Source organism: Carya illinoinensis, chromosome 16, assembly GCF_018687715.1.
Source record: "Carya illinoinensis cultivar Pawnee chromosome 16, C.illinoinensisPawnee_v1, whole genome shotgun sequence".
Lineage (NCBI taxonomy): Eukaryota > Viridiplantae > Streptophyta > Magnoliopsida > Fagales > Juglandaceae > Carya > Carya illinoinensis.
Window position 1 is genome coordinate 24,756,441 of NC_056767.1, and position 11,055 is coordinate 24,767,495.

At 36.8% G+C, this 11,055-nt stretch overlaps 2 protein-coding genes across 3 annotated transcripts; both read left to right on the forward strand.

The window, feature by feature from the left end:
* Positions 1-2,586: 2,586 nt before the first annotated feature.
* LOC122298680 (uncharacterized GPI-anchored protein At4g28100-like) lies at positions 2,587-5,345 on the forward strand. Its single transcript, XM_043108541.1, has 2 exons — positions 2,587-3,495; positions 4,875-5,345. The coding sequence occupies exons 1-2, from the start codon at positions 2,815-2,817 to the stop codon at positions 5,193-5,195; spliced, it is 1,002 nt and encodes a 333-aa protein (XP_042964475.1). The 5' UTR covers positions 2,587-2,814; the 3' UTR covers positions 5,196-5,345.
* Positions 5,346-7,232: 1,887 nt separating this feature from the next.
* Positions 7,233-9,386, forward strand: LOC122298681 (protein MOTHER of FT and TFL1). Of its 2 annotated transcripts, none has more exons than XM_043108542.1 (4): positions 7,233-7,526; positions 7,645-7,748; positions 7,820-7,860; positions 8,881-9,386. In XM_043108542.1, the coding sequence occupies exons 1-4, from the start codon at positions 7,332-7,334 to the stop codon at positions 9,099-9,101; spliced, it is 561 nt and encodes a 186-aa protein (XP_042964476.1). In that variant the 5' UTR covers positions 7,233-7,331; the 3' UTR covers positions 9,102-9,386. The 2 variants fall into 2 exon arrangements, with proteins under 2 accessions (XP_042964476.1, XP_042964478.1); XM_043108544.1 differs by having other exon boundaries at positions 7,236-7,526; positions 7,645-7,706.
* The last annotated feature ends 1,669 nt before the right edge of the window (positions 9,387-11,055 follow it).

Genomic DNA, 11,055 nt, shown 5'->3' on the forward strand with positions numbered 1-11,055 from the left:
GCAGCCCAATTGTCTAATTATTTTGTACAACAATATGAATAATTTGATCAGCTCACATGACACACTTTTAAGAAAAAAGAAACAAAAGTACCATAAAGAAGAAGAAAACATTTGCAGAGAATACGGGCATACATGCATGCAGGAGATCACATATATATCAGCCTCTTTATAGTGCCATCAAAGTAAGATAAAGTAATTTCTGTGGTTGCAATGGCTGTCTACTCTTTCTGTCACCTTTATGTTCTGCATTTTCGAGTGATAAATATATCAACAATGTCAAGGTTAGAGCTGATTCCTGTTGGGTTAATAAAAATTGTACAAAAACAAGTGTAATGCCATGCGCCTGGAGATCAGAAGACTGCAGTCAAAAAAGTGATCAGAACACTTTCATGCAGCTCTTCATCAGACTTTAAGTGTTAGTGGGAACCCATTTGAGGAAGATAGCTGATGAGAACCTCAAAAGCATAATCTTCAATTAAGAAACCTATATAAAAAACCTTAGATTTGGAAGCATATGATATAATATCGTTTTATATGCAAGTTGTAATAAATATCCAAACTTTGGGATTTTATTTATTTTTCCGAGTAATGAGAGCAGCTGATCATATGGACTCGGTTGAGAAGAAATAATGAACTTTAATTGCAGTCAAAGCACGCCGTGCATCTCTGGCCTTAGATTTTCATTTTTTCCAAGGGAAGTTGGCCATATATTTTCCTTAGGAGCAGTTCCGATGATTTAAGTGAAAATTCTTCTCGTTCGATAGTACCGAGAGTATGAATGAGCTGTAGTACTCTCAACTTAGTAACCCCTCCTAGGTGAGACCATAAATGCTCCTTCCGCTGCAGAATGTTTGGATTGAATCATAACTATTGATTCAAGAGCGAACTCATCACCACATCACTTCCAAAATATCCAGCTGGTTTAAAGCCAAATCTAAGACTTAAAAGTCAGGCTTTACTATCACAAATGATTTCACATTTAGATATCTTAACTCGAACTTCTAACCTCGAAGCCATGATATACCAACTCGTATCAACTGGGCTACCATTTAGGTAGTATTTGCAGCAAATTCTAGCACTGTAAATAGGTGTATTTCTTGAAATACATCAAGTTTATCATACAACTCGCTCTATGACGACTATACACCACCCCTTGGATTACTTATCTTTACCATCTATATACTTATCTTTGTAGATGGTAATAAAGATAATACTTCAAGGGGTGGTATAGTTTTTTACATAAGGCTGTGAAGTTTGAAAAATTTTATGCTTGCACGTCGATTTCAGGAAACTTCAAAGAAGGCAGCAAATAACCAACATGTTTGCTGCAGTTTTAGCGAATGGCATAGAATACGATAAATATTGTTCCATCAATATTTTGTCCATTCTATGTGTCTATAATATAAATATATATAAATGATAGTTGCAGTGATGATCGAGTGTACAAATATTATGTAATTACTTCAAAAAAATAATTAAATATAAGACTCGCATAGAAAAAAAAACTAGTTTTTTAATAATTGACCTCATATTTTTTCAAAACAATTGAACGGTAGTTAAATACTCCACAACTATACATAGCATTACTATTTAAAAATCAACTGTATGCAAGTGATCTCCACTTTCTACACCCTCCTCTACCTGCCCATTTTTGGAAAGAAAATTAAAAAAAAAAAAAAAAAAAACCCTTTAAGCTGGGTTATTATTATATATCATACTCATTAATTACATTTAAGCTGGGTTATTATTTATTAACATATATATTTAATTGTTTTGAAAATCTTTTATTTTGTTGTATACTTTTTCTCAACTGCTTCTGATCTCTCCTTTGCCACACATGTTATATAAGATTAAACAACTTGGTAAATTGCCATAGATTTACATGGCTTTGGGAATTGGGATAATGCTTTTGGCGCCTGATGCCTTTTGTCAGCAATGTGTGCAGAGTCATGCACCAGTTCTACAAGATATCCGCTTCCAAATATTCTCTCTTTTGTAAGTTCAATTTTATTATGAAAAGTAAAGGCAAGTAATTAATATATTATGGGTCATAACACCTAAAAATTTTAAAATATGTTAAAAAAATGCTATGATGCATGACCTACGAGTCAGATTTTTCATCAATCATAGTTCCAAACTTTAATTGGCTATGCAAACTACTAAGCATCAGTTGTATATAGAGAGTTTTGATCATTTAGAAAACAAATTGAAAAACAGTGACAATTTGAGTTACAAGATACAATTTTCAATTTGCATATGGTAATTAGAATTTACGATAAGTTCAGTGAGCTTTTTTACTTATAAGTCAGTATGAAGAACAAGCTCTTTACGATAAAATAATGAATATTTTTACTTACAAATCAGTGTGGAGAACAAAATTTGCCTGGATGAAGAACACAACACAACATTGATATAATATAAGTTAATTTATAAGAGAAGTTTGAAGGAAAAATAAGAAGAATAAACTCCATCCTTGTGAGCCAAACTTTGATATCCCCAAGAATGATTTGTTCATAATATCATCACTAATCCCCTGTAAACTTTAGAGCTAGCCGCAACTCAACTTTAGATCCAACCGAGGCTGATGGTAGGAAGCAGCCAAAAACTCTCCCAGCCCCACTGCATCAGCTTCCTCAAACCCCACCACCCTTTTGTTCATTTGCTTTTAGCTCCAAACATCAACCCTTCCACCACATCTCCACTACCATTACCTTTATTGATCTGCATTCCCACACCTCCAAAATCATAAAGCAGAAAGAAAACCCACACACAGAAGCATTTCATCACCCAGAGAAAGAGCCTTGCTTTGTACCAATGTCCCCAAACCCAACATTGTTTTCTTTCTTCGTTTTCTTTCCCATTCTCTTTCCCACCTTTCTGTGTCTGCACAATCCTCCGGACCCGGCCACGATCCAACCATTCCTCCCAACCCACTCTCTACCAGCAACAATTCCTGCATTCCCGGAACAATCCAATGTGGCTGGCTGCCCACTAGAACTCTCCGATGAATTCTTTAATGGGATAAAAACCGCATGCAGTAGCTCAAAAGGTGGCTCTAATGGAGAACTCCGCCGAAGCCGGTGCTGCCCTGTACTAGCCGCGTGGCTTTACGCCGCCTACTCTGCCACAGCCCTTAGCAGGGCAAGCAGAGTAGGCGCAGCAGTGGCGGCCAGTCATGGTAGCAACAATTCCTACGACCTGCCGCTGCTGCCGGATGATTCAGAAACCTGTGTGGATGACTTTGGGAAAACCCTCAAGGCAAAAGGTATAGAACTGGAGAGACCCAACGCCACCTGCGATGTGGTGTACTGTTACTGCGGCATTAGATTGCACACGTTGAGCTGTCCCGAGGCGTTTTCGGTGACCCAGCAAGGGAAACTGGTCGGGGATGAGAGCGTGAAGAGGTTAGAGAGGGATTGCTTGAGTAGCAGCAACAATGTGAATGGATTTCCAGGTCTTGGGGGGTGCTCCAAGTGCTTGAACAGTCTCTATAAGGTGAATTCTTCTCTCTGTTCCCTTGGTTGTTTCTACGATCACTTTCTTCCATGCAAATATTTTCATTCTTGAAAATTACATCTTTGTTTTTTCTGTCCTGATTTTCACTATAATGGCTAAGGGAGCAGAATTAAAAAGAACAAAATGGTAGTCTTCTTCATCCAAGCTTTGTAATTGGGAAAGTTTGTCCTACTTTGTCCGAGTCCTTAGGGTAATTTGTAACGCGCCATTAGAGCGAGTCCATTGTTGCCTTGCCACCTAATAAAGCTAAAGCATAAAAGACACAATGAAAGAATGAGAGAATGAATAGTTCATTTTTCTTCTTTAAGAAGCATACTAGAGCTCACACATGCCCAAAGACGAGTTGGACTGCCATCTATCATATAGTCTTCCCCTGCTAGTACTTCCAACGTTATTTACCAGATTTCATGATTCTAGTACCTAGTTTTCTCTTACAATGATTAAATTTAGGCACCAAAACTGGTGCATGTACCTTAGATTTCATGTTCTATGGTTTAATTGGTATTTTTAAAAAAATTGGGTCTAAATTTCATGCATGTTAATTAACAAGTTCTGGCTTCTAAGTAAAGCTAATAGAACGGCGTTGAAGAAAAAGGTTGAGCTCAGAGAGGTATCTGTCTTTGATTAATGTTTGCATGCTTACATGAAATAAGATTTAAAACAAGATTTGGGCCATAAGAAAATTAAGTGAGGGAAGCTAATAAGAGCTGTCGTAGTATATCGCACGCTTTTTTAACCATTTTTGCCAGTAAATGACAAGCACATCCACAGTCAAATGACAAACGCATCCACAGACAAACACATCCACAGTTTTTTTCACAACTTTTTTCACCATTTTGTTGGAGATTTACTCCATATGCTTTGAGATGATGTGTTTGACTTGAGTTCATAGAGATTATTGTTTTATATTTATGTCAAATAGTTTTTTAGACTAACCTATTTTTAATTGATTTATTTAGTTCCAGCTATTAGGATGGGTCTCAAGATAGACTGGTGTACAATTTAGAAATTGCCAATAATTTCTGACTGTTTCAAGTCAATTTTCGGCCAATTGCAATGAAGTGGTTAAATCTTTTGAATTTTGGAACTATGGAATTTTGTCACCCTGACTTAACTCTCACCTCCGAATTATAGGATCTACATTCTTGTATTTGTCTCTGCGTGTGTGTGTGTATTCTCTGTGCTGGTTAGTTTCATTTTTTCAGTGTGAGAATTGGAGTTTGCTTAAAGGCTTAAAAAGGGTTAAATGTTGCACTTATTAATTGGTGATGTACAAGTTTATTCACCAAACGTGTGCTTGTCCAATATTCAATGTCGATGCATCATTTGTTTTCTAATTGAGACAATAATTTATGTAGGTTAACAAGAAGAAAACTTCCAACTCAAGCAAATCAGGGGACAGGACCACCAAAATGAACAACAAAGATTGTCAACTAATGGGTCTGACATGGCTTCTCGCAAAGAATCAAACGGCCTACATTCACACAGTTTCAGAGGTGTTTCGAGCAACCATGATGAGCAAGGATGGCTCTGATCCTCGGTCATGTGCTCTCAACAGCGATGGAATGCCTCTGGCTGTTGATTCCTCTGAAATCTCTGGCCATTCTTCTTCAAACACTCTTAGAGCACCCATCTACCTCTGCATGTTATTAGTTTCTTTGCTGTATATGCTTTCTTAGCTGAATCTTTAGAACTATAGACTAGAAGTTTGGACTAGAAAATTTGAACTGTGATTTCTAGTTCTTGGAATCTTTTTTCTTAATATGCAATGCCAGTTTCTCCCCTGTATGTGTTATGTGTAGGTAAATTCGAATGTGCTATTTTTGCCATCTGAAGAAAATTTGTTTTTTCTGTGGTTTTCTGAGCATAGATATAGAAAGCTAGCGGTTGTCCCAAATTATCTGATGTGGGCCTCCAATAGCATGTGCTATAGAAACTGCAGTTTTGTTTTGGAGGAGACGATTCTTAGCATTATGGGCACTATTTTGGTGGCATTAATGCAGAACAGTTGTGTGTTTCACGGGAAAATTCATGGAATGTCAACATCTCACAACATCGAGCCTTTTATCTATTATGGTTTATATGTGCAGAAGATGAGGCATTCGGATATAGGCCAATTGTTTGACAAGCTGGCGGGGACAGAGTAAATCTGCCGCTACCTTAAGATAGTGAAAATAATAGAGAGAGAGAGAGAGAGAGAGAGAGAGAGAGAGAGAGAGAGAGAGACCTCTATGAGAATATAGTATATCATATAACATACAATCCCTTCGGCCCAAAATTGGGAAGTCTCCTTGGATGGCTCAACAAGGACGGTAAGATTGCTTAAACAAGAAACGACCTCGGAAAAATCTACCGGCCACGACAACACTTGCTGTTTAAATCAGGATTTTTACCTTAGGATGCAATTGTCAAGGTAACTATTCTCAAATCTCATATACTTAAAGCTCAAGAGGAATATTTGTTAGAATATAAATTAACCTTTTTTAATCAGCTTACGTGGGATAAATAGTGATATAAAATAGTATTAAAACAGTGGTTCTGAATTCAAATCCTAGCAATGTAAGTGTTTGAGTACTGCTATTGGATCATGATCTGAAACTTACATCTCGGATGACCATCTCTCCAACCCAGATGCATGTTGCTTTGAAGCTTGAACGTCAACTTTCTTCAATGCATAATATCGAAGAATCAAAATGGGGCCGAATTTGATCATGAAAAATAGTCGATAATGTTAATAGGTCATGTGCATGCAGTAGACTTTCTTTTATTTTTCTCTTATCATACACCGGACTTCACTCCCAGTTCATGAAAGTAAATAGCTAGTGATATGAAGTGGCAACAGTTCATCACAGCAAAGATGCCATATAAAGACTTCCTATTTGAATTAATACGAGTTCTCTCTGAATGAAATGGCCTTGTCGCATGCACAAGTTACAGCCCTTATTCATTTCTTTACGTGGCATGCTGCTGTTGGCTAATTGAGCTGTATCTGCTGCAGAACTAGGCCCCATATAAAATGGACATTGTATTCTGCACTGTCACACTGACATCTTATTTTCATGGTCAGAAACTTCAAGCTGATTATTACCGGTTGAAGTGATGCAATCCTCTTGTACCGTAATCGACGGCCAGTAGAAGATTTCAAACCATGCATGCAAATGATAATTACCATTACATTCAGACTGATTTTTCCAAAGAGAATCTCAAAGTCACAGGAAATGAATAATTATGAGGCTGTGCACTTTTTATTACCTTTTAAAACAAGACCTAAACAGCCAATGCACCTAATTAAGAACAACAGCACAGCAATGGGAGTTACAGAGAAAGCTGCTCTGTAGTGCTTCAAGGTCCACCTTTCACAATCTGTGCATTGATCTCCAAAAGGCTCAGATTTTTTTTCCTGTGGGATCCATCCACGAACCCCATTTGGCCAGACTACAATTCATATTTATCTTGCGGTTGCATGAGGCCCTGGAAGTTAATTGTGCAGGTCACTGATGAATTTATCAGGTGAAATTGCATGGAAACTGACGGCTGTGATTCAGCCATTTGTAACAGGGGGAGTAAAGGATGGTGCTTTTTCCTCTTGGCTGTCCTCACACGTGTTCGTTGCTGCTATTCTTAACTTTGTGATGGCCTATGCATGCATCATGGATTACACAAATCCAAGGGCCCCATGCCATTTTACCTTTCACACTACATTAGTTTGTATATAAAAGCTCTACCCTGCAACCCATGTCTCATCTTCCGGACACAAAAAAGCCTAGTTTTTTTTTTTCTTTGTTTCTGCTGCTTGTACGTCTCTGTTCTTCCTCATGTCTGCCTCCGTTGATCCTCTTGTTGTTGGCCGAGTGATTGGCGATGTTGTTGACATGTTTGTGCCTACGGCAAATATGTCTGCCTACTTTGGCCCCAAGCATGTCACAAACGGATGCGATGTCAAACCATCTGCAGCCACCAATCCTCCAAAAGTGACTCTCTCTGGGAACTCGGACGAGCTATATACCCTGGTCTGGTCTGCCTGCATGCATGAGTCTTTAATCATGTTGATGATCTAAGTGAATGTTTTATCTTTTCATTCGTTTGTGCTTGGATATATATTCTTGTAAAGGATGGTTTTTCGTGCAGGTTATGACTGATCCTGATGCTCCTAGTCCTAGCGAGCCCAGCATGCGAGAATGGGTCCATTGGTTAGACAAGATCATGAGCCCCCTCAGTCTTTTATTTCTCTGGCAAGCTTTGTATTTTCATTTCCTTCTTTCTTTGGTTCAAATATTTTCATGCAATTCGTTTGTGTTTTCAGGATTGTTGTTGACATTCCTGGTGGAACAAACCCAACTCGAGGTAGACACCAAAACTCTGTAGACTGACTTTCTTTCTTGTGTTTCCGTTTTCAGTTTTATTTCTGAGATCCAAATAAAGGCATATATTGAACGTTTCAATTTTCTCTCTCCCCACTCCCCAAAAGCATGCATGCATGCACTCGAGTTGTTCAAGTTCATAGAATTCTGTGTCTCTTCTGAATAACCAGCTGCTGTACTCGGGGCTGCTTGTCTCAGATACTAATGGTAGAATGACATGGGGAATGGATGGCTGCCTCTGTAACCGCAGTGTTAAATAAGCAATTTCATCACTGACAACTAGATCAGTGGTCATCCTTCCTTGATAGGGTCAGAAAGAATATTCGGCACCTCTTTTTTCACGCAAAATCAACATGCATATGAATGTCTTTCTTCGATCTAGGATGTTTTTGATTTCAGAAAATCGAAATCATCAGGGTTACATCACATCCATGATGTGCCCCTAGCTACCTAGCTATTCTTGAAAAAAATGCTTGTGCCAATTGATTATTAACAACTGTCACAACTCTCGAGCCGCAGAATTTGCAAAATGGGCAAAAGTATGTATGATTTTTGCACGCACCATGCCTGATTCTGGGTCTGATCCCCACGTGGTGCTAATTGAATATGTTCTTGTGTGTGTGTATATATAGACATACAGATACATATGCTTTCACTAAGTTTCTAACCAATATCTGCTGATATTTTTTACCTTTTTTTCCTTTTGCTTTCAAATAAATTGCATGCAAGATTGTGGACGACAAGTGTTGGGCACATAATCTGCCTAAGCATGGTTCCACTTTTCATAGTCAAACGAACGACATGTAGCAAGGTGGGGTCCTTTGAGCCCAGATGGCATATATCTAGGTGTTCCACGTGGAAAACATGTAGAGGCCCCACTTGGTAGAAATTTCCAAAATGAGTTTGCTAAATATAACGCAGCGCAGAAAAACAAAAGAAACGTAAACTGATTAAGGATGCTGTAACTTATCTCAAAAACCGAGAATATATATCGTCTTTGCAGGAAAGGAGATACTGCCATATGTAGGGCCACGACCGCCAATCGGAATCCATCGCTACATACTGGTGCTGTTCCGACAGAGGGCTCCACTTGGGCTCGTTGACCAGCCAGCCTCGCGTGCAAACTTCAATACCCGCATCTTCGCAGGGCAGCTGGATTTGGGTTTGCCAGTGGCGACTGTTTACTTCAACTCCCAGAAAGAGCCGGCGAGCAGGAGGCGCTGAGCAGTGGCAATAATATCGCATGCATGCATGGTGGCATGCATATAGAGATCAGCTATGATCGATGGAACATTAATATCAGTATCTTTTTTTAAGCTTTTGTTTGATGAACGTGGTAGACTAGTACTGTGGGTCGACTTCCTTCCTCCTTTGGTTTGTGTTTGTGGTTGTAGGAGGGAGTGCCCATTAATTATCGGTCCTTTTTTTTCTGCCGTAAATATATTTTAGAACTATGCTTTTGTAGTTCTTTCGAGTTGGAATTATTAATATTGATACTTGTTTTCTCTATGTATTTGTTGTTTTATAACTGTGAGATGATTTATTTCAAGTTATTACAACTTTCTTAAATTTTTATAAAAATATATATATAATAAATAATTAAATTTTTTTAAATCTCAATTCAACTTTTTTTAATTTAAAAATAATAATAATGTTAGAAAATAATATTTTATTTAACTTTCATATAAAACCATCTCATCTCATCTCACTATCTAAATAGCTCCTATATCTTAATAGAGATATTTTATCCACATATTCCACAAAATTAAATCTCATAAACTGAGGGTTTAATGTGGTACGTTTGTAAATCTATTCTTATTATAAAATCGATTTAACGTAGAGTATGAACTCATGTCAATTCGTAGATTTATTTTTATAAAATATCTTTATAACTATAGTAGTTTTCTATTTAATTAGTCAGACCGCTTTCATTTGACAATCATTTTTAACGAATAAAAATTATTTTCTAAATTTTTTTAACTATTATATACAATAATTAAAGGTAAAAAAACAAATTGATAATATAAAATAAAGATCGTGTGATCCTCTAAACCGAACCTAGTCAATTAAAATCCAATTAATTCGATCGAAGGAGCTAGACCCAATTAGATTTTAGAACTAGATTTCAATACTCAATTCTATTTGGCTATGTATCAACGGATTGATTTTGCCAAATTCATGCATAGATTGAATCAAAGGGAATGTTTGGTTTTTGTAAAAGCTTGAGTGTAAGTACCCATCTAGAATACAAATGGCTTTGCAGAACATCTGCTGTAAGATAATAATTTTATTTGAAAGTTTTTACATTACAGTATCTACAGAGTATAATTTAATTTAGAATAAAAACTTTAAATCTTAAGGTTCTGCTTGGCCACTAAAAATTTTCAGATGAAAATTTTGAGTTTTAAGATAAAATATTAAAATGTTATATTTTAATATTATTATTGTTTTAGGATTTGAAAAAGTTAAGAAAAAATTGAATTATTTATTATATTTTGTATTGGGATTTGACAAAGTTGTAATGATGAGATGAGAATTTTGAGTTTGAGATGAAAATTTTAAGTGGCCAAACACAAAAATCTTATAAATTAAATTATATCACATGGATGGTGTGGTGTAAAAATATTCAAATAGCACTACTCATAATAGAATGTGTACTTTCCATGAAAAAGTATGTGATAGAATCACTGGTAGTAAGAGTTGAGGATGTTGTAGAAACAATTTGAGATGATGAAGCCTAAAATGGAAAATCATCCTCAATCATACAAGCTTCAGAAAAATTTAGCTTTGGAGGGGCCACACTCCCTCAGTTAAAAGGTGTCACAATTTCTTGAAAGGCAACCTCCCTATGAGACTCTTTCAATTGCTATTTTAACTTTAGTTGTGAAAAGATAAAAAGAAGAAATGGAAAGAATATTCTTTTATTCTACACTTTAACTTTACATAGAAGTAAAATATAGATACACTGTAGTCGATAAATGATAACCAAAAGTACAAGCTAATTGTCATGCATAATCGTGGGAAATTGATTTTTGCTTTATATGTGAGCCTTGATCTTCGGCAGAGGAGATCTTTTCATTGACAGCAAAGGAAATCATCTCATGATTTACGGCGGTGTCAGTGCATTAACAAGTTGCAGGCAAGCTTATATATGTCGTTAAATTCCAATAACAATGTA